This window comes from Aspergillus pseudodeflectus, assembly GCF_044049435.1.
Source record: "Aspergillus pseudodeflectus strain CBS 756.74 chromosome Unknown BJX68scaffold_85, whole genome shotgun sequence".
In the NCBI taxonomy this organism is placed as follows: Eukaryota; Fungi; Ascomycota; class Eurotiomycetes; order Eurotiales; family Aspergillaceae; genus Aspergillus; species Aspergillus pseudodeflectus.
Window position 1 is genome coordinate 94,875 of NW_027263861.1, and position 23,482 is coordinate 118,356.

The window sequence follows — 23,482 nt, forward strand, 5'->3', positions numbered from 1 at the left end:
TTGCCCTAGAAAGATAAGGGCTGGTCTAGCCCGAGGTGGAAAGGGTAAACTCAGAAATGAGCTAACCCGCGTGAGCCTAGCGCCGTCTCGTCTGCCCACAACCGCCTTTTCTTCTTCACCTGAAATTTCTCTCTCGAATTCTTTCCAGTACGACAGCTTTCGCCAACCGCCCAACTCGCGAACTCCAGGACCGTCGCAATGGCCTCTACTGCTACGTATGTTGCCTTGGAACACTCCCTTGTCGGCTGATTCGTGTGCGAGCCTGTAAGGTTCGGTTATAGTCGTCCTTCTCGCTGGAGAGGCCTCGACCAGAAATGGTCCAAAGGCACCAGCTCGATTTTTCCCGCGCCCTTTTCTCTCGCCATGAGCTTGCATCTACGGAATTAGAAGCGGTACAATGGATTGAGGAAAGGAATGGGGTCTTGAGGTTGAAAGCACAATGCCTTCTCCTTGAAAACAATTGTTGAGAGCTATCGTCTCCTCACTTTGGCTTCGCGGCCAAGATGAAGGACGAACGGCGTCAACACTATCTTCCCGAGCGTTATGCTTGGGGTCTTGTCGGATGAGGCTTGCAATGTCGTCGCCCTGATCCTGCGAACGTCGCGCTGAAAATGCACGACTAGTACTAGGTAGCGTCGCACAGACCATCTTCACTGATCAAATCCATCTTGTCGGGTGTTATCTTCCTAGCCTTCAGCATGAGAATGTGGCGCTGTAGCCGCAATTCTTGCACTCGGCGGAATTAGTTCAGTACTTTGTTACGGACAGACTAAACTGACCTTACCAGCACCGTCCCCACCCAGGACCAGGTCCTCGTCCCCGAGACCCTCCTGAAGAAGCGCAAGAGCCAGGAGCAGGCTCGCGCTGTTGCCCGTGAGGAGGCCCAGAAGAAGAAGGAGGTCAGTTTGCATTTTTTTTTTTTCCCTTGTCTTCTTTTCCAAACACTACGGTGATGACACCAACCATTACGCGACTAGATTACCAGTCGATGCTGTCGCTTTGTTAACCATCTTTCGGGGCTGAGAATTTGCCTATAACTTTGATTGCATGAGTTTATGCTTTTGACAATTAGCTAACTCAAACTTCAGGCCAACAAGCAGAAGCGCTCCGTCATCTTCAAGCGCGCCGAGTCCTACGTCAAGGAGTACCGCGATGCTGAGCGTGAGAAGATCCGCCTGGCCCGCGTCGCTCGCCAGGAGGGTAACTTCTACGTCCCTGACGAGCCCAAGCTTGTCTTCGTTGTCCGTATCAAGGGTATCAACAAGATTGCTCCTCAGCCTCGCAAGATCCTTCAGCTCCTCCGTCTGATCCAGATCAACAACGGTACCTTCGTTCGCCTCACGAAGGCCACCCAGGAGATGCTCACCATCATCAACCCCTACGTCGCCTACGGTTACCCCAACCTCAAGTCCATCCGTGAGCTCGTCTACAAGCGCGGTTACGGAAAGGTCGACAAGCAGCGTGTTCCCCTCACCGACAACCAGATCATCGAGGAGCACCTCGGCAAGTTCGGCATTGTCTGCATGGAGGATCTCATCCACGAGATCTACACCGTCGGCCCCAACTTCAAGCAGGCCAACAACTTCCTCTGGCCCTTCAAGCTCTCCAACCCCACTGGTGGCTTCCGCTCCCGCAAGTTCAAGCACTACATCCAGGGCGGTGACACTGGTAACCGTGAGGAGAACATCAACGCCCTCATCCGCCAGATGAACTAGATGTTCGTCTCTCTGTTGGGTTGGCTGGGATACGGATAATGGTCTGATTCCGAGTTGAAAATACAAAAGCTTTGAGCAGTTATGATGGTCCACGTTTATACCCTTGTCGTTCAATTGTAGTGTTGTCTAATATCTTTGTTCTCAGTAATGTAGTCTGTAGTTGTTCATTGTAACTCGTAGTGCGTTGGCAACACTGTCCCTAGATGACGCCATCCCTCATCGTCGACTAGTGCAAAGCTTACTCCCGCCTCCGCTCTTCCAGATCAACAACTACATGTCACCTTTCGATTTTAGATTTCATGTGTGTCCTGCTCCCTATGCTCAATACTCCCAGCGCTGCTAACAATTGACCAAGTTCTGAACACAGAGGGTTGCCAACCAAAAAGGATTTGCCTCAAGCCCTCAGCTCGCGCTTGGGAGTATTCATTCTGAGCTTACAGCTTGTGAAGAACCATGCGATGATCCGACTCGGATGACCTGATTCAGCGAGCTGAGCAAGGGGATTCGTCGAGGATGAGCATGCCCCCAGGCCCCACGCATACATATAGCTCACCATGAAGAACGATATCTTGCCCTCATTCTGCAGATCGAGAAGCAAGGCCAGAGCCTGGATGATCCTTGCATCCTAATCTACGTCCTCAGAGAACGATCAATATCACTAAAACTCTGGAGCCAAAGTCACATCGATTCTCCCGGAATACACTCCGCCAGGATTCAACACGAACCTCATGACATCAACACACCCTGTCCCTACCAATCGCCCAAACTCTCCAACAGACTCTAGCAACGATGACAACCATCCAGCTGAGACAATCTGCAATCTCTCCAGAAGACGAACGAAACATACCCAGTAGCCGCGTGCTATCAACCCGTTTAACTCTAACGCCCTTCCTCAGATACGAGCTGCTGAGCCTCTTTCATCACACTGTGTGTAGTCTGACGGCGTAACACGGGCTGTACCCCGGATCTTCACATTTTCGTGCAGGCCTTATTACTTTCCGTATATGCTTAGGCGGCCAACTCCACATTTTGAAACGTGAGCTTTCGCCGAGGGACCGCGGGAGACAGGGGTATTGCGGGGGATCTGAGACGTTCAAAGTTTCGTTCGAAGGAGGAAGAGAAGGCGATTGGATTTCGGATATTGCTGAAGAACGCCCCTACAATCTCTTCGGTGGACGGGTTGCCTAACTATACTCGCCGATCAGCGAAGACCATGGTATAAGACATCTTGTGTGTCCTTCATATCACCTCTGATTCTGTTTCAGAAGCTACAGTTGCGACACGAACGAACACTGCCGACATTCCAGCACCGATTTTATCCAACTCGATCCAACCTACCAAAATGAAGTTCATCCTCAGCGCTCTCCTCCTCCTAGCCCTAACCCACTCCGTCTCGTCCTCTCCAGCAGAGAAGAGGGACGGAGAAGACAAACCTCGCTGCAGAGTGCGAATCTCCATTCTATCACGCTCACTATCCTCCTATCTCTCCTCCTTCGCAATTCGATTTGCCCATATATTTGTATCGTATATAACTAACCATAGCAGGCAAACTCATACTATTCCGACTGCGGCCCAACCTGTCCCTACGCGCACTGCATCGGTAAAGGCGAGGGGACGATCGCCTGCATTAATACACTCGTCTGTGTCGCTGGGTGTTTCTGTGATGAGGGGTTCTATCGGAATTGCGTGAGTCTCCCATGGATGCCTTGGAATCCTTATCGTTTCCTTATTTCCACTCCATCTCCAGAGCTGGAGTTGGATATGCTTGAAGAGTGAGACTGAAATTCAACAGAAGGGCAACTGCGTCCCCGAGAACAAGTGCGCGAAGAGCGATGATTGTGGGATTATCTTGCCGGATGTTAATTCGTAGATTCTACGTGCATTTGGGCCTTGAGGATATCTAGATCTACCCTGCCTCAGTTATACTCAAGGTATAACTTATGGCTACTCGAAGCTGCTCTTTCATCATATCATTATTCTACATTGATTACAAACCCAAGGTTCTGCTTAAACAAACCTCAGATGCTCCCTCTCTACCCAATCCCCCCTCATAAACCCAACCCACAGCCCCCTAATCTCCCTTCCCAACCGCTCAACATCCTCCTCCGTCCCACTTCCCCTCAACATCGGCGCCCCGGCCCACGCCCCCCTCGCCCCTAATACAAATGGAATATCCACACAATGGCACGACCCAAGCCCGCTCCCACTCCCGCTCCAAGCAAACTCATACGTCGTCGATGTCCCGCCTACCTTGCGCACATACGCATGGAACTCCTTCGATGGCCACGCGAAGTAACTCCGCGTCACATACCACGTCTGCAGGGCTTCCAGCAATGATCCGAGCAGGGGAAGACCATATAGTCCCGCCAAGGGGTCCATCATCCCCGAAAACGGCCGCCCGTCGTGCGCAGTCCACCCAATCAGTATCGGGACATCGGCGACGGCCTCTGCAACGCGTCTATCAAAGTCCTCGACGGCTGGTAGAGGGTATTCGCCGGCCGCCGGCGCAAAAAGCATAACCTGCTTCCGCACGGGGTTCATCAGGAGCTTCTTTTGTAACTCTAGTAGCTCGGCCACGGACATCTCCCTCGGATCCTTGGTAAGGAACCCCTCTGCCTTTTTCGATAACAGCTCCGCAGTCCGTTGCATAGCGCGCTCCGTGATCTCCCTTAGCGGCGGAGAGAGCAGTATCGCGCGCGCGAAGAGGTTCTTCGCTGATCTTCCCTCAGCCGCCATAAGACATATAATCGCGTCTGCGCCCGCGGACTGGCCCGTGACCGTGACATTCCCGGGATCCCCGCCAAAGGCGGCGATGTTGCGCTGAACCCACCGCAGCGCCTCGCGCTGGTCAAGCAGTCCCAGATTCCGCGGCGCGATGCCCTCCAAACCCAGGTACCCGAATACACCGAGGCGATAGGTCACTGTTACACAGACGACGCCTTCCCTCGCGAGTTCGAGAGGCTGGTAGCAGGCCAGATCGCCTGCGCCGGAGATATAGGCGCCGCCGTGGAACCAGACGAGGACGGGCCGGTTCTTGTTGGTTTGTATGTCGCGTGGTGCGGTGACGGAGAGGGCTAGGCAGGATTCTTCGCTCTGTTCGTGACCGGCTGTTAGGGGGCCGCCCATGACGGATTCGAGGCGGGAGGGGAGCTGTGGGCATATTGGTGCGGGGGTGGTGCAGTCCTTTTCGAGCGTCCATGGTTCGGAAATGGGCTGTGGGGGTGTGAAGCGTGGGGCGGAAGCGTAGGGGATTCCGCGGGCGTGGAGGAGGTCATCTTCGAGGGCGAGGGCGAGGATTGGGCCTGTGGGGAGGGAGATGGGGATCGTGGTTGGGTTGGACATTTTAGGTGTGGGATGATAGGCGAGAGGTGAAGAGTGGGAGGGACGCGAGGTGTATATCTAGATGTGGATTCGGAGAATAGTATAGTAAGCTGCAAGCTTATTTGGAGAAGCTTTATCGGAGATGTGTCTTTGGGACTTCTAGAATACGAGTAGATAATCCAAGTCGGCGTCTTGATGAAATCGAGTCGCCGATGCTTATCATTGCCTTGTCCAATTTTCCAAGTAGGGCATCTACAACACTCCATTATCACCCCACACTGGCGGTTCATTACACTCATACTCCGTATTCGTACACAGCACACAGGCTGCTATGTCTACGTACTCCACCACTTCATTATCATACCCATCTCCGTCCCACACCCCCAATATCCATAGTACTTCGTCTTCACAACGAAGCCCTCGGCTGCTCCGCCGCAGCATTAAACCCCGACACCTGAAAGATGGCACTATCCTCCCTGAGTGTTGACACATCATGCGCTTCCAGACACGCATAGCGGCTCTGAATCACGGCGTCGTGCGTTCGCGCATATACCTCCTTCTGATACGAGTCGAACGCCTCTTCTAGCGTCTGTTTCCCGTCTCGCCATCGAATAAGTTGCTCTGTTAGTCGTGCTGCGTCGAAGATGCCGTGGTTGGCGGCTTCACCGCGGTCTGAGACATGTTAGAGTGCAAATAGCATATAGAGGGACGGGTGTAGAGGTAAAGGAGGAGGGAGAGGAGACATACACATCGTCATCGTATGCGCTGCATCACCCACAAGCTGGACTCTCCCGCCAGCATTCGGCCACATCTGCGTCGGCCAGTCCTCGAGCTTGATCTCCAGCACGGGACTGTCCTCTGGAATATCCAAAACCGCCTCTCTCAAACCCGGGAAGAACCCCGTATCGCTCACCGCCGCCTTCTTCACTTTAGCAATCTGCTCAGGCCCCGTCGCCGGCGTCGGCCCGTTCTTCTCAACGAGCCAACTCATGTTAAACTGCCCCTCGTAGAATTCCTCACCCGTCCCCGCACTCCCATTGCTCTCGGGTGTCGAAAGCATCGAGAAGAAAAGGAAATATCCCGACCCCGGATGCGACCCCTGCCAGAGGACCGGATGTATAGCTTTAAACGGGGCCATTCTCGCCGGGGAGAGCCGTAAGCTGATTCCGACGAATGCAACGGGGAGCGGGTTGAGTTTGGCGTTTTCCTCGCCGACGAGGAGCCGCTTGACGCGCGAGTTCTTGCCCTCGATGCCCAGAAGCATTGAGCCCTTTACCACGGAGCCGTCCGAGAAGTGGACGAGGACGCCATCGGGGACGGTCTCGAAGTGCGTGAAGCGTTTGCCCCATTTTACGGGGATGTCGGTGCTCAGTAGCTGGCGGAATTTTTTTCTGTTGAGTCGGTAGTGCACTGAGGAGGGGATGGCGAATGCGTCCGTGCCGGTTTCGAGGTTGAGGAATTTGTAGTGGTCGTTTTCTGTGGCATGTTACTATCGATATCAAGTTCATATCATATGATACAAGAGTATGAAGAAGAGAAATGCCATACCCTTCCCCCCATCCCTCGGATTCACTTGAATAGACGGAATTCTCGCAAAGACATCCTCCGGAAGACAGGACGCCAGCGCCGGCAGCGCCCAGTGCATCGTGATCCCCCATCCGGCCGGCCGCTGGTCAAGGCTACTATCCCGATCATAAATCTCAAACGGGAACCCTGCCTTGCGGAGGCCTTGGGCCATGGTGAGCCCTACCAGGCCGGCGCCGATGATGATGATCGGATCTGAAGGTGTCTCGGCCATTGCGTGATATGTGAAGGAATGTATCGTTGAAGATCTATGTGATACAATGGCTTTGTATTATCGGAGAATTAGCCACGAGGTAGATATGCGTATCATTATGTATCCTTGTTCGGTGTGTAACGTGGCGTTGGAGCGTTCTCAACGGCCCCTCATTGAGTCGGCGTCTTGGTGGAGATGCTGGTGAACTGCCCATTCGGGTTGGGATGGTCGTACGGTTTTTCTCAGGGTGTGCGAGACGCCGACTCACGGTGGGAGTGAAGCATTTTATATAGCTTTGTGATCGATCGTCTGATCCGATCATGCTGGAAGTATACTATAAAGCGCGGGGCCACTTGCCCTCAATTGCAATTGCAGTGCATTGCAATCACAGTCACTACCCAACTACACCCTCCTCCTCTCCCCCTGTACCTTTTTGACACAAGAAACCTCCAGCAAAATGCTCCTCACAAAAACTCTCAACGGGACCGAAATCTCCTACGACACCACCGGCTACGTCACAGGACCCCCCCTCGTCTTGCTAACAGGCTGGGCCCACGACCTCCAGCTCTACGACCTCGTCCTGCCCCATCTCGCCCACAAGTTCAACGTCATCCGCATAAACTGGCGCGGCCACGGGCCGTCCCGAGACCCCATACCGGACTTTGGGGTCGCCGAGCAAGTCAGCGATACCATTGCGCTTCTGGACGCGTTGGACGTTGATACATTCCACCTCGTCTCGCACTCACATGGCGGGTGGGCGGCTCTCGGGCTTGTTGAGAAGCTCTGCTCTAGCAGTAGTAGTCGCGTCCTGTCTTTGTTTATGATCGACCAGATCATGACCGACCCCCCACCAGAGTTCGCCTCCGGGCTCATCGCAATGCAGGACAAAGCGAGCTGGAAATCGGCACGGGAAGGCCTCTTCGCCAGCTGGCTGGCCGGGAGCGACAACGCTGCGGTGCGAGATCACTTTGCTTATAGTTTCGGGCGGTTCGGATACGACATGTGGGCGCGTTCATGCCGCGTGATTGCGGGCGCGTACGCGGAGCATGAGAATCCGATGAAGAGGATGGAGGTGCTTGCTGCGGAGCGAGGGGGCAAGATCTGTCCGATTCGGCATGTGTTTTCGCATCCGCGCGGGAATGAGGCGTATCGGGTGAGGCATGAGAGCTTTCAGACTGGAAAGGGGAGCGGGTGGTTCTCGTGGAGGGATTTGGGGGGCGCGACGCATTTTCCGAGTTTGGATTGTCCGGGGCTTGTGGCGGGGGAGATTGCGGCGTTTGTCGAGAGTGTGAGTCGAGAGCCGTGACGGAGAGGATGCATTGAAAAGCGATGAGTTTCGTATGAACTTATGGTATGTATGAATGTTTATGAGATGCATGCAACAATGCGATTGATGATTGTTCAAGAATGAGATTGTTGGTGTCGTCTGAAGGATTCGAAACTCGAGTCGCCGACTCCTAACCTCCTAACGACGCACGCCGAGCCTGGCTAAACGCAAACGTGATAAGCCTTGCAGATAGGTCGAGCCGAGTCAATCTTATACCGGCCGTTTTTTCTTCTCCTGAGCTTCAGCTCCATTCGGGTCCACCTCACCAGAAGCGTCAAGCACAACAACAATGGACTCAACCAAGAACCCTTCGACTACGGTCGAAAAGTCAGACGTCGAGTCGTCTCAACCAACGACTCAGAATGAAGTCGTCGAGGACTTTACGCCTCCGGTCTCGACCTCGTCCTCTTTTGGGACTCTTCTCAAGGGGCTCACGACGGCGGGAGTGGAGATGCGAGGTTTGGAGCCCATTCCACCTGAGAAGCGGAACCACACCCAGTACTACAATATTTTTACACTCTTTGGAGGCTCGTTTGTTTCTGTCTTGCCGTGAGTGTATCCTTCAACGAGATGAATATGAAGCTGACTTGTGCAGGCTGAGCATCGGTACCACGCCGACACTGGCGTTCGGCCTCTCGTTCAAGGATGCAGCGGCGATGATCGTGACGATGCAGTTTATCTTTGTGCTTCCGACGCTGTATATCCTCACGCTGGCTCCGCTGCTGGGAATGAGACAGTCGGTGCAGTTTCGTTATGCTTTCGGGTAAGCCACCTGAACCTGCAGCCTATACAAACCTGACAGCAGCAGAAAATACCCGAATGCCTTCATCAGTTTGATTGTCATCCTCGAGGTGCTCATCTTTGGCATTCTGGCCACAGTTTCCGGCGCAGAGTGCCTCTCCGCCATCCGTCCAGGCACCCTCCCGGTCGAAGGCTCCATCGGAATCATCCTCGTCGTCGGCTTCGTCATCAGCTTCATCGGCTACCGAGCCCTGCATCTGATCTGCCAATACATTTGGATCCCCAATAGCATCGCCCTGCTGATCCTGGTCGGTTGCGCCGGAAGCAGCCTGCACAATCAGGCGCCCGCCCGTACCTCTGGCGTTGCTGCCCCTTACCTCGCGACGATCTCCATCTGCGCATCCAACATGGCAACATGGGGCACCATTGTTGGAGACTATGCGTGCTACATGCCTCCGCACGCCCCGCGGTTGCGTCTCGCCTTCTACTGCTTCATGGGCCTGTACGTCCCCTTCACACTGATGATGATGCTGGGCGCAGCCATCGGCGGTGCAATCGGCGCCATCCCAGTCTGGGGAGCAGCATATGGCCAGGGCGGGCTGGGTGCAGTCCTTGGTGAGATCCTCGTTGACAAAGTTGGCGGTTTCGGCCGTTTCCTCCTCGTCATCCTTGGCTTCTCAATCGTGACGACCTCGGCACGAGACATGTACAGCATGTCACTGTTCACCGTCGCAGTTGTCCCCTGGCTGCGGCGTGTCCCGCGTATAATTATCCTCTTTGGCGCCGCAGGCGTGATGATCGGCGTGGCAATCGCGGCTTCACGCTCGTTCCTCTCAACGCTGAGCACGCTTGTCAGTATCGCGGGATACATGACGGGTCCGACGGTCTGCGTATTCTTAATTGAGTGGCTCTACTTCCGCCGCGCGGATCCAGCCTCTATGGACCCGAAGATCTGGAACAACGCGGCCGCGCTACCCTCGGGTATTCCGGCTCTCATCTCGAGTATCGTCCCCTGGGCACTCATCATCACATCCATGGACAACGCCTGGTACGTCGGGCCGATCGCGAAGCACACAGGGGATCTCGCGTACGAACTGGGGACGGTGAGCGCGGGAGTTTTGTATTTCCCGCTTCGGCTGCTCGAAGTGCGCTGGCGAGGGCGGCTGTAGCGGAGTTGCGACAATGCGACAATGCGACAATGCGACAATCATGCGACAATGCAACACTCACACAATGCCCTGCAACAGTGCGACTCGCAAGGTGGCAATTTGACTGCAAATCCCTGCTTTTTCTGCAGGAGCCCCAGCCACTTGAAGCAGCAAGCTGGAACTTAGACTGCTGAGTAACATAGAATAAGACCAATGGCCTCGACCGATTTTAATGAAGTGCAGCCTGTACTTGTTTAGCGCCCGGCGGCTTGCGGGGGCCCGGTCGACTCCCCGGCCAACCCGAAAATGCCGACGACGACTCCTCAGCACTGGGACCCAATCAGTTCGCGGGCCACTCGTACTTTGGTCCTTCAGGATCGCGAACCCAACCCAGGAGCGGGTTCGGCGGGCCGAAGGTTCGCACGAAGATAAGCAGGGATTGAAACTGGCAACTGAAGGATGCCCAAAAAGCGGAAGGACGAGAGCGAGCCGGAAAAGGTTTTCTCGAGTTTCTTCAGAGTCGCCGACTGGGGAGGGGGCCGCGCCCGCTCGGTTCGCAACCGGATCTCAAATCACCATCCACTATTTCAATCCCACGAGTTGAGAGAAAGTGCATGATGCCTCCACAAAAGGTAGCCTGTAAGCTGTGCAATCTGCGGCGCGTCAAATGCGATCGCATACCCGGCTCTGCCTGCTCGAATTGTCGTGTTGCCGGCGCCGATTGTGAGCTTATTGAGTCGAGGCGGGGGAAGTGAGTACCCACCACCAAGACCACCAAAAAACATCAAACTCCAGGGACCTGAATTTTCCTAGAATACTGTCTAATTGAGTAACAGATACACTCGAACTGTTACTAGACGACCTCGAGAGCGAGAGCGAGAACGTGCCTCGCCCTCTTCACCTACCCAACCTTCCGCATCCACAGCCTCATCGTCAACACCAGGAGATGCCACCCCAACATCCCACAAACCCCGGTCCTCAAACCGCTATGTCAGCCCCTCTCTCTCCGAGGTTGCCGTGCACCGCGACAGCCCCAACGACGCCGGCAAAGTGGTGTACATGGGCGACTCGGCAAACTTCAAATACGTCCTCCACGAGGTCGGCGACCCCTTCTCGGACGGTAACACTGGTGCCAACGCCGCCCGCCACTCCCGCTTCTGGGGCGACACGCTCCAGAAATCCATGGTCGAGAAACTAGACCGGTACACGCAGTCCGCAATTCACAACCTCCACGCAGAGGACGAAGAGATCCTGCGCTCCACAGGCGCCTTTGCCCTTCCCCGGAAAGACCTCAGCGATGCCCTCGTCGAGGTCTTTATGCGCTGTTCATTCCCCGCATTTCCCCTTTTCCCACAGGAAGACTTCATGCACAAGTATACCGACGGATCACTCTCACCATTACTGCTAAGCGCCGTCTACATGGTCGCGACATTCCACGCCCCCGAAGCACTGCTGCACGAAGCCGGGTTCGCCTCGCGGTACCACGCCAGCATGACATTCTACCGGCGCGCGAAGGCGCTGTACGATGCGGACTTCGAGTCCGATGGGATCTGCACGCTTCAGGCGACGATTCTCATGTCGAATTGGTGGGCTGGGCCCGTCGAGCAGAAGGATACGTGGTTTTGGTTGGGTGTTGCGGCGGGGTTGGCACAGGCGTTGGGGATGCACCGAGCGTACTATTTTCTTTTCTTTCTTTCTCTCATTTCTTCGAACGCCGTGGGTGTGTGCTCATGCAGGTGTCCGTGTTTACAGAAAATCGTATGATATGCTCCCGAAAGAGACGCAGAGGGTATGGAGAAGGATATGGTGGGTTCTTTATGTGAGTCCTTGCTACTTTTATACTCTCATTTTGCAGGTATGGGAAATTTGCTGACGGTGGTAGATAAACGACATCCACCATGCCGCCGTCTACGGCCGACCACCGCACATCCACCCGAGCTTCTGCGACATTGCATCTCTCCGCGAAGAAGATTTCGAGCTCGATGCGCAAGGTCCAAGTCCAAGTTCAGGCACAGGTCTGAGTACTGGTATAAGCCACGAGGGCTCGTACGAGGGCAGGCTGTACCTGATCCACCTGGCTGATTTGATTACCCGGGGTAAGACCCCATCCACCTAAACCAATATACCCGCCCTTTTCACGTCCACTATCAAAGAGAAACGCAACTAATATCTCATATTTGTGTGGCTTAGTCGGCGAATGCCTTGTCTCAAAACTCTCCTCCTCTCCGCACACAGAAACAAACCAGACATCCTACGACAAACTCCTTCAATGGAAGGAGACCCTCCCGCCACGGTTCAGAGAGATACCCTCCCTGATAACGCCCGAAAATGGGTTCTGGCCTGCGTTGATTCACTTATATTATTGGTGCGTCCTATCTCCTCCTTTTCAGGTTCCTTGTCCCAATTCGTTTCAGTGGAAATAAAAATCTAATATTGATTTGCGCAGCGACTACCAAATCGTCTTCTACCGCATGCTCTCCGAAACCCCCGTAACAGTCGGTCTCTCCTCTCCGCTCTTCGAAGCCGCCGCGCGAGTGAGCCGTCTTCTAGAAGACCTCGTTGCATCGGGGACACTGCATAATGCACCTTTTCTCATGTACGTCGTCAACTCTTTGCTTGTCATCTTCATCTTCATTCCCTTAATCCCCTGCATTGCCCACCCCAAAATTATAATCTGACCAAAGATAAACGATCTAGCTTACCCGCAATCTTCGCCTCAATCGTCGTCCACGCCTCCAACATCCGGCGCGGCGAGCGCGACGTCCGGACCGTCTCCGAGCACCGTGCCGCACTCGCCATGCACGTCCTCGACCGGTTCCAGGATATGTACCCGATTGCGATCTGGACGAGATACTTGCTCGATGGGTTGTTGAGGATGTCGTTGGGGCAGCAGGGGCAGGGGCAGGGTGGAGACTCGGAGAGGGATGCGGTGGGAGAGCACGAGGGGGTTAGTCCGTCTGATCCGTCCGGGTCGGGAACTGGCTCTGTGCAGGGGCAGATTCCAACGCAGGCGCAGGCGCAGACGCAGACTTATGCTGGGGTTCCAATGGGTATGCACGTCGGGGGGCAAATGGGCATGGGACTGGGCATGGGAATGAGCATGCCCGTCGGAGTCGGAAGCCGGAACCCATACCCCATGCAACAAACGACATCCTTCGAACGAAGCTTAAATATGAACATGCACGATGTCCCCGGGGCTGATTACACCGGCACGGGGACGGGAACAGGAACGGGGACACCGGGCTCTGGGGCAGGTCTACCAACGCCTGAAGGTATCGCGACGGGGACTACAGAGAGCGAAGGTGGTTATACTGCGTCTGCGTCTGCGTCTGCGTCTGCGTCTGCCGTCTCGGCATCCGGTGGGGCTGCGCCTGTGTCTCTGGAATATTGGACCGAACACCGGCTTGCCGGGGTGCCGGTGTTGTTTCCGTTTAGCAATATGCTTGAGGATGCCGGGGTTGATCCGGAGACGTGCTTCGGGTCTTGGAATATAAATCCTGGAGGGTTGGAGTAAAAAAAATGAAGGAGGAGAGGAGGATGGAGAGTGGAAAGTGGTCTCGCGGGGTTGGTTATTTGTCCATTCGGTTGGTTGGGTATTTCAGGTTATATATAGATCAGATGAAATGAGACATGAAATACTGTTATAGGATTTTTTTTTTTTTTTACCTCGCAGACATTTCGAATGAAGGAAGCACTCTAGATCTTGATAACTTCCTGCACCCTTCTGCTTTTGTTAACGATCAATCTAAGCTGTTTGCCCTCCCAGCCCGAGGGCGAAGCGGAGGCCGTCGTTGAGTGCGGGACGGGCTTGAAGGCTCCTGCGCGGAGGGTCTCGCTGTAAAGTTCATACGATGGGTAATCTGGTTTATTAGCTTGGACCGTGGTTGTAATTGGAGGTGTGAGTGACATACATCCGTCGACAAAGTGGTTGACTTGTTCTTCTGTCATTCCGATGCCTTTTACGGCACGGAGAGTCCGCTCTTGTTCTTGTCGCCAGTCGTAGACGAAGTGGTTATCTTGGGCATCGCTGTTTGTTGTAAGTATGCGAATAATCGCGGTTGAGGATATGGAAGGGGGCATACATATGGATCAACGCGTCCAACTGGCTATACCGGGAAATGGGTTAGCTGTATACTCCGCAGAAGCCGCGAGCCGAGTCAGGTAGGGAGAACGAACTCAGTCAGAACATCATAATTCCGCAGTGCCTCGTTCACCGTCTTTACATCCTCAAACCGCACATGCCCAAGTCTCCCCTTGTATCCTTCGCCCTCTTTTTCTTTCCTCCGGACCGCATCCTCCCACTTCGCTTTCAAGGTCTCGTCATCCCACGCCCGGAATCCTACACTCCACCCTTCAAAGATGATAACCTTGACCTGTTCTTGCCCTTCTCCATTCACGGACTGCCACTGTTCTTTCGGAACGCGATCCCCTTGCCCGCTAAAGGCGGACTTGTCGTATGCTGGGATCGCGGTGGGGCGGCCCGCGCGGAGCGAGGCGAAGACGGATTCAGCGAGCGGGAGGTCGTGTGTTGCAGGCTGGCCGCGGTGTTGGAGAAGGGGGTTCGTCGGGTGTGATTTTGCGAGCGCGACTTGGTCTTCGTGTGTGAGGTAGAGGTCATCGAGGGAGAGGGTCACGACGGGGAGGGAGTATGGCGGGGAGCGGAGGGTCGTGTGGAGGGTTGATACCTGCGTCGTTAGAAATGCACCGGTGACTCGACTGCGTGCTTCAAGATTATCGTGGGAGCATATTGATCGTGGTATAATGATAGGATCTGGATACACACCAGAACCGTTTTCCCAGCGCCCTGGACGCCATTCAAACCGAGGAAGAAAGGCGGGGTTTTCGCCGGGTCGTTGCCGTACTGCGCCTGGTGGGCTTTGAGCCGCTCAAGGAGAAACGGGATGCAGTGCTCGGATTTGTCGTCGAAGATTTCAGGCATTTTGGACCTGTAAGTGAGTGAGTGTTCTAGAACGCAATTCTTGCAGATTGCGCTTGCGGATCTACAGCGTTGATATAGACGGAAACGGCACTCGGGGGTTATCCGACCGGACTTGTTTTCTCCGGCTGGGGAAATGCTTGCTGTGGGCCGAACGGGCGAGAGGTGGAGTATCGCGCGAGAGATTGAGTTCCTCATTGTCGCAATCAGACTCTTCTAAAGGCCGCTGGGTTGGTATGAACTGCATCGTTAGTATTTAAGCGCTCTCAAACTTGATAAGGTTGAGTAGGGTAGACTGGATCATCAGTAGAATTAGGTTGGTCCATTGCTGGAACCACAGGAATTCAGTCGCGGAGGTTCTGTCAGTTGAAGAGAATAGTAGTCACATCTTCTGCCTCGTTAGGATCGAGGTTCGTAAACAACGAGACTTCTGCTTCGCGTTTTCCGTCAGTGCTACCTGGCATTGTTTTGCGCAGGCCCAAGGATAAGACAGCCCAAGTGACCCCCAGAGGGGGGTGATCACAATCAGCAAGTGAGCAGTTAAGCATTGGCAACACTTGGTGCGGTACGAGGTAGAAATAATATACGGCGTAGGCTTAGGCTGACCTTTGACCGCGGCTATTGCACTGGCAAGGTGAACTCCGTAAAGACACTCTTCCTCGGATGCTGCAGCTCGTCCGTTTCCCGTCTTCTGATGGAAGCGGTCAATTCGAGCTGCCAAGTCTCCGTCTGAGTTTAGCGTCGAGACAGTCCTTGTCATATTCTTTTCTTAAGGACTGGGATTTTGTTGCTCTCGCTTGCTGTTTACGCTTGACCAAGATGTCAGATGAAGCCGATTATCTTCTGCTGTTGACCGTGGAGCCCCACAAGAGTCACCTGACCCAAATCCACGGTCTGATGACATGACCTCGGATCACATGAAGAGGCTAACCCATTGCAGACTAGACCCAAAGGAGCACAAAGCGAAGATGTTTGCACTGGGAGAGGGCCGGATGTCCATCGCCGACCGACGGCAGGATGAAGATGGAGAAGCTTCGGAGGGTAGGGATAGGCCGTTAGCCTCTATGAAGAGGAAGAACAAAACGCACCATCGGCATGTGAAGCCGTAGCATCTACCTTGCTCGATCCGCAAGCGCGTGGGTCCCGCTGGGAGCGAAAGCACCGAGCTTGGGGTGGGCAAAGATACCTCGGCTCACGCGTTGCAGCTTGCCGAGCAGAGCGACCGTCGTCACTTTGTTCTCCCCATATTCACCCTCATTCTTGAACTCGGCTCTCCCCAGACGCTTCTCCGTCCTCCTCTTTTTTCCCGTCTTTAAATATTCTCTGATCTCATTACTTCTCCCTTTCTCCCTCCCATCCCGCACTTCCACTCTCCTTATTTCTTCTTCCTCATTTCTTGAACTGGTTTGCAACATGTCCGAGCTGCGCTTTGACAACCAGACTGTTGTCGTCACGGGAGCTGGTGGTGGCTTGGGTAAGGCATATGCTCTGTTCTTCGCCTCAAGAGGAGCAAATGTCGTCGTCAACGATCTGGGCGGCTCCCACGTAGGAGAGGGCAAGTCGAGCAAGGTGAGCCTGTCGATCACATGCGAATGAGTTGTGGACGATTTCTAATACATCTTCATTTCTTAGGCCGCTGATGTGGTCGTCGAAGAAATCAAAGCTGCTGGCGGCAAGGCCGTTGCCAACTACGACAGTGTCGAGAATGGCGACGCCATCATCGACACCGCGATCAAGGCTTTCGGCCGCATCGATATCCTCCTCAACAACGCCGGTATTCTCCGGGATGTCAGCTTCAAGAATATGAAGGACCAGGACTGGGACCTCATCAACAAAGTTCACACATATGGTGCATACAAGGTCAGAAACACGGTTATCCCATGAATAATCGGCAGGGCTGATTTGTCTAGTGCGCACGAGCTGCCTGGCCCCATTTCCGGAAACAAAAGTATGGTCGCATCATCAACACTGCCTCTGCGGCCGGTCTCTTCGGCAACTTCGGACAGGCCAACTACGCTGGTAAGACCCACGGAATGAATCTCGATTGCATTAGCTGACAAGAATAGCCGCCAAACTCGGCCAGGTCGGTTTCACTGAGACGCTCGCGAAGGAGGGTGCCAAGTACAACATCCTCGCCAACGTCATTGCTCCCATTGGTATGTTGCGCAAGCCGGATTCTGTAGTTTAGCATCACTAACTTCCGCAGCTGCTAGCCGTATGACTGCTACCGTTATGCCCCAAGAGGTTCTAGATCTCCTCAAGCCCGAATGGGTTGTTCCCCTGGTTGCCGTCCTCGTCCACTCCTCCAACACCACAGAGTCCGGCTCCATTTTCGAAGTCGGTGGTGGTCACGTCGCCAAGATCCGATGGGAGCGTGCCAAGGGTGCTCTGCTGAAGCCCGATGCTTCTCTGACCCCTGGTGCCATCGCCAGAAAGTGGAAGGACGTCAACGACTACTCGCAACCCAGCTACCCCACTGGGCCTGCTGACTTTATGGGTCTTCTCGAGGACGGCCTGAAGCTGCCTTCTGCTCCTGCTGGAGAGGAGCCAGACTTCAAGGGCAAGGTCGCCCTGGTTACTGGAGGTGGCAATGGGTACGTTTGAAGGTCTACGGCATGTATGGGTCCATGCTAACTTTGTCAGTCTTGGCCGTGCTTACTGCCTGTTGTTCGCCAAGCTTGGCGCTTCCGTCGTGGTCAACGATCTAGTTGACCCCGAGCCAGTTGTGCAGGAGATCAAGAAGGCCGGTGGCCAGGCTGTCGGCAACAAGGCCTCTTGCGAGGACGGTGCCGCCGTTGTCAAGACCGCCATTGATACATATGGCCGTATTGATATCCTGGTCAACAACGCCGGTATTCTCCGCGACAAGGCCTTCGCTAACATGAATGATGACCTCTGGAACCCTGTCATCAACGTTCACCTGCGCGGAACCTATAAGGTCACCCAGGCTGCTTGGCCCCACATGCTCAAGCAGAAGTACGGCCGTATTGTCAACACGGCTAGCACCAGCGGTATCTACGGAAACTTCGGACAGGCTAACTATGCTGCTGCTGTACGTTGACCTTTTTTATTTTTTGAGATGCCTGCTAACAACCGTAGAAACTCGGTATCCTTGGATTCTCCCGTGCTCTTGCCATCGAGGGTGCCAAGTACAACATCAAGGTCAACACCATCGCCCCGAACGCTGGTACCAACATGACCCGCTCCATCATGCCTGAGGAGGTTGTCCAGGCCTTCAAGCCCGACTACGTTGCTCCCTTGGTCGTTCTTCTCTGCTCCGACAAGACTCCCGAGCCCTACTCCACTAAGGGTCTATTTGAGTGCGGTAGCGGTTGGTTCGGCAGCACCCGCTGGCAGCGAAGCGGTGGCCACGGCTTCCCCGTGGACGTCAAGCTGACTCCCGAGGCTGTCGCCAAGGAGCTCCCCAAGATCATCAACTTCGATGACGGCCGTGCCGACCACCCCGAGCAGATTCAGGCCGCCAACGAGAAGGTTATGGCCAACTTCAACAACCGCAGCGACGGCAGTGGTAGCGAGATCCTCAACGCCATCGAGGCTGCCAAGAAGGCCACCTCCGACGGAACCCCCTTCGACTACACCGACCGCGATATCATCCTCTACAACCTGAGCTTGGGTGCCAAGCGCACTGACCTCCCTCTCGTCTACGAGAACAACGAGCACTTCCAGGCCCTTCCCACTTTTGGTGTGATTCCCTGGTTCAACACCTCTACCCCCTGGGACATGGGTGACATCGTCAAGAATTTCTCCCCCATGATGCTCCTCCACGGGGAGCAGTACATGGAGATTCGCAAGTTCCCCATCCCTACCGAGGCCAAGACAAAGACCTACCCCAAGCTCATTGACGTCATTGACAAGGGCGCCGCCGCCCTCGTCGTCGCTGGATACACCACCAAGGACGTCGCCACCGGCGAAGACCTCTTCTACAACGAATCCACCGTCTTCATCCGCGGCAGCGGTGGCTTCGGCGGCTCCCCCAAGCCCACCGCCCCGCGCCCCAAGGCCGCCGTCGCAGCCTACAAACCTCCCAGCCGCAAGCCCGACATTGTCGTTGAGGAAAAGACCTCCGAGGACCAAGCTGCCCTTTACCGCTTGAACGGCGACCGCAACCCGCTCCATATCGACCCTGAATTCAGCAAGGTCGGCGGCTTCAAGACTCCCATCCTCCACGGTCTCTGCTCCCTCGGTATCTCCGGCAAGCATGTCTTCTCCAAGTTCGGCCCCATCAAGAACCTCAAGGTTCGCTTTGCCGGTGTCGTGCTCCCTGGCCAGACATTGAGGACAGAGATGTGGAAGGAGGGCAACACTGTTCTCTTCCAGACCACTGTTGTTGAGACAGGCAAGCCTGCCATCTCGGGGGCTGGTGCGGAGCTGTTGGATGGTGCCAAGGCGAAGTTGTAAAATACCTACATATGAAGAAGTCGCAATGATTATGGCAGGAAATGGGTTATGTTCTTTTTCTTATCTTCTGTTAAGATTGTGTATATAAATATTTCTGGGTTTGATAGCAATTTCTTTTTACTTCATTCTAAGGCGCTAGATCCGAACGTAGAGTATAAAAGATCTTTCTGATAGCCTTCTGGGTAGGTTCCCCTTATGCGTGGCCTCCTCTCGAATGCCGCGACTATAAGCAATTTTCCCTTATCGACCTACGCTATGTACTGCTATGGAATTATGCTCCATCCTGTCATCATCAAGCTGCCTTCTTACAAACAGCCGGCATCTTGCCCACCCACTCGTCCCCTCCCCGCTCTACAGAATCAACCAGCCACCGAGCAAGCGCTGCCCGAGTCTGAGAAATACTCCATCCCTTCGCCCCAACAGGACCCGCGAACGCCTCCCCATCCTCCCTATCCCTCCGCCAACTCTCCTCATCCGCGTTTCCCGGGATCATCGCAATCCGAAAGACCGTCCAATCAAGCCCATCGGCATCCTCGTCAAACACCTTCGCAAGATTGATGATATTCTGATATGCTCTATTCGCGAAGAGCCGCACGAAAGTGACGACTACGGACCGAGATAGCACCCAGTGATCCTCCGGTCGATAGAGCGATATAGTTCCCATGGCGTATATGCGTTTCACCCCGTGTTGGCGCATTAGCGGGAACACGGATGATTTGTACATGTCGGCGAATAGTGTCGGCTCCATGTTCTTATCTCTTATGTTTGGTCCCAGGAGCGAGAGGACTATATAGCTCTGGGCGATTGCTGCAGAGAGGGTTTCGAGGTCGTTCATCTCGCCCTTGATAACCTACCATAATTCTTAAATTAGTATGGGATGGAGTTTCTACCACAATCACGCACCTCGATTAGCTCATGATCTGCCAAATCCTCGGGGATCTTGGACGGATTCCTAGCGTAGACTATCGTCGCATGCTTGCGATAGACGAGTTCTCGTAGCAGGCAGATGCCCGCGGGGCCGGTGCCACCGAGAACCAGAATTTTGGAGCCTGCCATGATTTCTGAGTTTTGATATGGAAATTAAATTAGAGAATAGTGAAGGTTATGGTCGTATAAATAATCGATTAGAACGTCATCATATCACATACTTAATTACACAAGTGGGGCAGTTACAGCCTCTGGCCTGTATAATCGTGGTGGGTCTAATTTAAACAGGTAGTGGATGTAATTGCAAATATGCCATTTTGCCTGTCTAAATAACAATCCTCACAATTTATACTAGTCAGAGTCTGTAAGCCCGCGCGGCTTGTTAACGCGCGCGGAATCTCTTTCAGTTGGCTCTTTGATTAGCCTATTGCAAGGGCAGAGAGCCAGATTTACGCGAAAAACCAGGATCGCTACTGTCACAAAGGATCAGTCTCTGGAAGAGCAAGACCACGCGAGGAGTGTCAACCGAGTGTCGCAACTATCGAACCGTACAGACTTGGCTGCCTCAGGCTTCGAGGAGAGAGGATTCAATCACGTGCAGCATACCAACGGGCGCAGAACAAAAATCCAGCCCTTCATTCGAAACCTCAATGCCAACGAATGGCGAGAGAGATTATACCGGCTGCTGGACATGCCGAATTCGCCGCAAGAAATGTGACAAGACCCGCCCCGTCTGTAGGGGCTGTGAGGCGCTCGGTATACAGTGCCATTCCGACACGCGCAAGCCAGAATGGATGGAAAATGGGACGAAACAGCGCGAGATGGCGCAGCGGATCAAAGCGGAAGTGAAACGAAGCGCTGCTCGACGTCGATCGAAAAAGCTGATGCAGCGCATCGCGCGCGATCTAGAAGGAGAGGAGGAGGACGCTCGGCCTGAGACCTCTGAAGCAGGGAGCGTCACAGAGCCCGCGAGGGAAACAGGTGATAGGAGCTCGAATGAGGAGCAGGCTTGGAGAGCCGAGTCTTCAAATACAAGCCCTCCGAGCAATATCAGCGCTCAACAAGATGCACCGCGCGTCGCCTTTGAGACATCTCGCTCTGACAATGGCTCACCACTGGGCCCTTTGGATTACTCCACTGTGCCGGACTCGCACCGCCTGTCTCAGCGTCTCGATAATGAGCTCGAACTGTCGTTTATGATGATATACCTCGACTATACATTCCCCGTTCTGTTCCCTTTCTACACGCCCACGATATTCGACGGCGGCCGGAGCTGGCTCCTGGTCTTGCCCCTAAAGATCCAGGCCTTGTACCACGCAACCCTAAGCCTGACGTCGTACTTCTTCTCAAACGTCCCAATCAGTTCTGGTCCCGCGTATAACTCATGCATAAGTATAGCCAATGGCGAGCAGCGCAAGCAGATTGACCTAGCCGTGAAAATGGTACAGTACGACCTCCAGAACATCAACAGCCGCGGCGTGCACCATGACCTCGTGGAGAGCGCATACCTCCTCGAGAGCATCGTGCAACTATTGGTCTACGAGAGCCTAGTCGCTACCAGCGAGACGTGGCGCATGCATCTCGATGCCGGCATCGTCTTGTTCGAAGGGATAGTCAAGTCGGACTTTGGGAATATGTGTTCTCTTCTAGACTTGATGGAGCAGAGATCGTCCTTGCCCATGGTTACTTCTGGCTACACGCTTTGGAACTCAGATCAGGCCTCGTTTCGATTCTTTTCCGCTGTCTTGTTGCTCGCAGATATTATTTCTAGCACGGCGCTCGGACAGCCGCCTAGACTTCGTGACTACCACGAAGACATACTCACAAAACAATATCAACGAGGGGAACCCCCACTACAACTCGAGGACTTCTTCGGCTGTCAAAGCTGGGTTCTCCGCCAGATAGGAGAGATCGCTGCCCTGGACGCCTGGAAAAAGGACATGAAAACCCGACGCACACTGACAATATCACAGCTCGTGAAGCGGGCCTCCACCATTGAACAAGAAATACATGACGGGCTCGACCGTCTCAACTCAACCTCAGGTGTGGACTTCCCAGCCCTTAAACAACTGGACCTCCCCAAAGCCCTGAATCCCGCCTGCACCCACCAAACCGCCTGCGCACAAGATACCATCAAACTCGTCACCCGCATTTGGGCGTACGCCGCCCGAATATACCTCCACGTTGTCCTCTCGGGCTGGCAGATAGCCGCCCCCGAGATCCACGAGGATGTGGCTCTGATGCTTGACCTTTTCGCGCTGCTGCCTTCGCCTAGTCTCTTGCAATCTCTAGCCTGGCCGCTTTGCGTGGCTGGGTGTCTCGCAGAGGAGGAACAGGAGGCGGCGTTTCGGGCGCTTGTTGTGTCCATGGGCCCGATTGGGACGTTGGGGACGATGAGAGAGGTCTTGAGAATCCTGGAATATACGTGGCGGGCGCGCGAGAGGGTTGATACTGATACGTGGGATGTAGCGGCTTGTTTGAGGAGTGGGGGCCATGTGGTGTTGCTGATCTGATGTCATATAAGGCCTGAATTATCTGCACTTGGGTCTCATTGACTAGACTACGAAACAAATTCAATGATAAACCAATAACCCCATATTTACAAATATACACAAGTCGTCATATCATAACCATGGCCTTGACCCTACGTACTCTAGTACAACCGAATATTCACCCCATCGCCATGCGCCAGGGTCAAATTCGACTGAATAACCGGCTCCTTCATTCCCGGATCTCCATTCTCAACCGTCTTGAACCGCTGCAGGAGCTTGACCATCGTATAACTAGCCTCCGTGAGGGCATATTGCTCTGTAGCATAGTTAGAAGTTACTCATTCACAAAACAGGGACATGACTGGAGGGAAACACATACGCCCCAAACAAATCCTCGGCCCACCATTAAACGGCAAGTATTCCCAGCCGCGCTTGGCATTCTCCTCCCAGCGCTCGGGACGGAAAGATTCTGCGTCGGGCCCGTAGAGGTCCTTGCGGCGGTGCATGGCGTACACGCTGTACATGATCGGTTGCCCCTTGGAGATGTAGATCGGGGATTTGCCCGTGGGGCCGCCGCCGATCGGGAGGGAGGTGTCTTTTGTTGCGACGCGGAAGTTGAGGGGGACGGGGGGCAGGAGGCGGAGGACTGGATGGTTGGGACAGTTAGTAGGGTGATTAG

General features: G+C 54.3%; 13 protein-coding genes across 13 annotated transcripts; 7 read left to right on the forward strand and 6 right to left on the reverse strand.

Annotated features, from left to right (window-relative positions):
- Positions 1–130: 130 nt before the first annotated feature.
- Positions 131–1,868, forward strand: BJX68DRAFT_249013 (60S ribosomal protein uL30). The gene is made up of 3 exons (XM_071042026.1): positions 131–215; positions 788–899; positions 1,089–1,868. Exons 1-3 carry the CDS (start codon positions 199–201, stop codon positions 1,713–1,715), a joined length of 756 nt encoding a protein of 251 aa, XP_070893020.1. The 5' UTR covers positions 131–198; the 3' UTR covers positions 1,716–1,868.
- Positions 1,869–2,860: 992 nt separating this feature from the next.
- On the forward strand, positions 2,861–3,697 carry BJX68DRAFT_213496 (uncharacterized protein). Its single transcript, XM_071037762.1, has 2 exons — positions 2,861–3,401; positions 3,508–3,697. The coding sequence occupies exons 1-2, from the start codon at positions 3,058–3,060 to the stop codon at positions 3,617–3,619; spliced, it is 456 nt and encodes a 151-aa protein (XP_070893021.1). The 5' UTR covers positions 2,861–3,057; the 3' UTR covers positions 3,620–3,697.
- A 25-nt stretch (positions 3,698–3,722) lies between these two features.
- Positions 3,723–5,153, reverse strand: BJX68DRAFT_279822 (Alpha/Beta hydrolase protein; the record flags this gene model as incomplete). The annotated part of the gene is made up of 1 exon (XM_071048807.1): positions 3,723–5,153. Exon 1 carries the CDS (start codon positions 5,055–5,057, stop codon positions 3,723–3,725), a length of 1,335 nt encoding a protein of 444 aa, XP_070893022.1. The 5' UTR covers positions 5,058–5,153.
- Positions 5,154–5,173: 20 nt separating this feature from the next.
- Positions 5,174–7,060, reverse strand: BJX68DRAFT_249022 (FAD-dependent oxidoreductase). The gene is made up of 3 exons (XM_071042027.1): positions 6,585–7,060; positions 5,784–6,512; positions 5,174–5,708 (listed from the first exon to the last, which is right to left on the reverse strand). The coding sequence occupies exons 1-3, from the start codon at positions 6,832–6,834 to the stop codon at positions 5,443–5,445; spliced, it is 1,245 nt and encodes a 414-aa protein (XP_070893023.1). The 5' UTR covers positions 6,835–7,060; the 3' UTR covers positions 5,174–5,442.
- A 10-nt stretch (positions 7,061–7,070) lies between these two features.
- BJX68DRAFT_213543 (alpha/beta fold hydrolase) lies at positions 7,071–8,310 on the forward strand. Its single transcript, XM_071037764.1, has one exon. The coding sequence runs from the start codon at positions 7,271–7,273 to the stop codon at positions 8,117–8,119; it is 849 nt and encodes a 282-aa protein (XP_070893024.1). The 5' UTR covers positions 7,071–7,270; the 3' UTR covers positions 8,120–8,310.
- Positions 8,301–10,347, forward strand: BJX68DRAFT_213641 (permease for cytosine/purines, uracil, thiamine, allantoin-domain-containing protein). Its single transcript, XM_071037766.1, has 3 exons — positions 8,301–8,689; positions 8,736–8,903; positions 8,949–10,347. The coding sequence occupies exons 1-3, from the start codon at positions 8,430–8,432 to the stop codon at positions 10,048–10,050; spliced, it is 1,530 nt and encodes a 509-aa protein (XP_070893025.1). The 5' UTR covers positions 8,301–8,429; the 3' UTR covers positions 10,051–10,347.
- BJX68DRAFT_213622 (transcription factor domain-containing protein) lies at positions 10,348–13,662 on the forward strand. The gene is made up of 7 exons (XM_071037765.1): positions 10,348–10,780; positions 10,866–11,702; positions 11,782–11,848; positions 11,912–12,125; positions 12,220–12,394; positions 12,476–12,625; positions 12,727–13,662. The coding sequence occupies exons 1-7, from the start codon at positions 10,644–10,646 to the stop codon at positions 13,541–13,543; spliced, it is 2,397 nt and encodes a 798-aa protein (XP_070893026.1). The 5' UTR covers positions 10,348–10,643; the 3' UTR covers positions 13,544–13,662.
- BJX68DRAFT_249033 (TDA10 family protein) lies at positions 13,660–15,776 on the reverse strand. Its single transcript, XM_071042029.1, has 6 exons — positions 15,572–15,776; positions 14,813–15,395; positions 14,206–14,714; positions 14,112–14,135; positions 13,941–14,056; positions 13,660–13,889 (listed from the first exon to the last, which is right to left on the reverse strand). Exons 2-6 carry the CDS (start codon positions 15,161–15,163, stop codon positions 13,726–13,728), a joined length of 1,164 nt encoding a protein of 387 aa, XP_070893027.1. The 5' UTR covers positions 15,164–15,395; positions 15,572–15,776; the 3' UTR covers positions 13,660–13,725.
- Positions 15,256–15,776, reverse strand: BJX68DRAFT_213524 (uncharacterized protein). Its single transcript, XM_071037763.1, has one exon. The coding sequence runs from the start codon at positions 15,723–15,725 to the stop codon at positions 15,348–15,350; it is 378 nt and encodes a 125-aa protein (XP_070893028.1). The 5' UTR covers positions 15,726–15,776; the 3' UTR covers positions 15,256–15,347.
- Positions 15,777–15,970: 194 nt separating this feature from the next.
- Positions 15,971–19,509, forward strand: mfp (putative peroxisomal multifunctional beta-oxidation protein (MFP)). Its single transcript, XM_071042030.1, has 7 exons — positions 15,971–16,534; positions 16,598–16,825; positions 16,876–16,984; positions 17,032–17,121; positions 17,172–17,559; positions 17,609–18,017; positions 18,065–19,509. The coding sequence occupies exons 1-7, from the start codon at positions 16,379–16,381 to the stop codon at positions 19,382–19,384; spliced, it is 2,700 nt and encodes an 899-aa protein (XP_070893029.1). The 5' UTR covers positions 15,971–16,378; the 3' UTR covers positions 19,385–19,509.
- Positions 19,510–19,676: 167 nt separating this feature from the next.
- Positions 19,677–20,440, reverse strand: BJX68DRAFT_279824 (uncharacterized protein; the record flags this gene model as incomplete). The annotated part of the gene is made up of 2 exons (XM_071048808.1): positions 19,677–20,234; positions 20,288–20,440. 2 exons carry the CDS (start codon positions 20,438–20,440, stop codon positions 19,677–19,679), a joined length of 711 nt encoding a protein of 236 aa, XP_070893030.1.
- A 521-nt stretch (positions 20,441–20,961) lies between these two features.
- On the forward strand, positions 20,962–22,824 carry BJX68DRAFT_259263 (Zn(II)2Cys6 transcription factor; the record flags this gene model as incomplete). The annotated part of the gene is made up of 2 exons (XM_071043670.1): positions 20,962–21,267; positions 21,319–22,824. The coding sequence occupies 2 exons, from the start codon at positions 20,962–20,964 to the stop codon at positions 22,822–22,824; spliced, it is 1,812 nt and encodes a 603-aa protein (XP_070893031.1).
- A 140-nt stretch (positions 22,825–22,964) lies between these two features.
- BJX68DRAFT_272641 (cytochrome P450) lies at positions 22,965–23,447 on the reverse strand (the record flags this gene model as incomplete). Its single annotated transcript, XM_071047244.1, has 2 exons — positions 22,965–23,119; positions 23,183–23,447. Coding segments are annotated over 2 exons (420 nt in total), but the record flags the coding sequence as incomplete, so codon positions are not given.
- Between the last annotated feature and the right edge of the window lie 35 nt (positions 23,448–23,482).

Bases quoted from the DNA above. Each gene is read 5' to 3' on its own strand.
- BJX68DRAFT_249033 (XM_071042029.1), bottom strand. From the start codon at position 15,163: ATGAGGAACTCAATCTCTCGCGCGATACTCCACCTCTCGCCCGTTCGG. The intron at 14,715-14,812 runs GTGTGTATCCAG...CTAACGACGCAG, and splicing joins GCGCTGGGAAAACGGTTCTG to GTATCAACCCTCCACACGAC. The intron at 14,136-14,205 runs GTTCGTTCTCCC...TTCCCGGTATAG, and splicing joins AATTATGATGTTCTGACTGA to CCAGTTGGACGCGTTGATCC.
- BJX68DRAFT_213641 (XM_071037766.1), top strand. From the start codon at position 8,430: ATGGACTCAACCAAGAACCCTTCGACTACGGTCGAAAAGTCAGACGTC. The intron at 8,690-8,735 runs GTGAGTGTATCC...TGACTTGTGCAG, and splicing joins TCGTTTGTTTCTGTCTTGCC to GCTGAGCATCGGTACCACGC. The intron at 8,904-8,948 runs GTAAGCCACCTG...TGACAGCAGCAG, and splicing joins CAGTTTCGTTATGCTTTCGG to AAAATACCCGAATGCCTTCA.
- BJX68DRAFT_213622 (XM_071037765.1), top strand. From the start codon at position 10,644: ATGATGCCTCCACAAAAGGTAGCCTGTAAGCTGTGCAATCTGCGGCGC. The intron at 11,703-11,781 runs GTACTATTTTCT...CCGTGTTTACAG, and splicing joins GCGTTGGGGATGCACCGAGC to AAAATCGTATGATATGCTCC. The intron at 12,126-12,219 runs GTAAGACCCCAT...TGTGTGGCTTAG, and splicing joins GGCTGATTTGATTACCCGGG to TCGGCGAATGCCTTGTCTCA.
- BJX68DRAFT_213543 (XM_071037764.1), top strand. From the start codon at position 7,271: ATGCTCCTCACAAAAACTCTCAACGGGACCGAAATCTCCTACGACACC.
- BJX68DRAFT_213524 (XM_071037763.1), bottom strand. From the start codon at position 15,725: ATGACAAGGACTGTCTCGACGCTAAACTCAGACGGAGACTTGGCAGCT.
- mfp (XM_071042030.1), top strand. From the start codon at position 16,379: ATGTCCGAGCTGCGCTTTGACAACCAGACTGTTGTCGTCACGGGAGCT. The intron at 16,535-16,597 runs GTGAGCCTGTCG...TTCATTTCTTAG, and splicing joins GAGAGGGCAAGTCGAGCAAG to GCCGCTGATGTGGTCGTCGA. The intron at 17,122-17,171 runs GTATGTTGCGCA...TAACTTCCGCAG, and splicing joins CAACGTCATTGCTCCCATTG to CTGCTAGCCGTATGACTGCT.
- BJX68DRAFT_213496 (XM_071037762.1), top strand. From the start codon at position 3,058: ATGAAGTTCATCCTCAGCGCTCTCCTCCTCCTAGCCCTAACCCACTCC. The intron at 3,402-3,507 runs GTGAGTCTCCCA...GAAATTCAACAG, and splicing joins AGGGGTTCTATCGGAATTGC to AAGGGCAACTGCGTCCCCGA.
- BJX68DRAFT_249022 (XM_071042027.1), bottom strand. From the start codon at position 6,834: ATGGCCGAGACACCTTCAGATCCGATCATCATCATCGGCGCCGGCCTG. The intron at 6,513-6,584 runs GTATGGCATTTC...AACATGCCACAG, and splicing joins TCCGAGGGATGGGGGGAAGG to AAAACGACCACTACAAATTC. The intron at 5,709-5,783 runs GTATGTCTCCTC...AACATGTCTCAG, and splicing joins AGCGCATACGATGACGATGT to ACCGCGGTGAAGCCGCCAAC.
- BJX68DRAFT_249013 (XM_071042026.1), top strand. The intron at 900-1,088 runs GTCAGTTTGCAT...CTCAAACTTCAG, and splicing joins AGGCCCAGAAGAAGAAGGAG to GCCAACAAGCAGAAGCGCTC.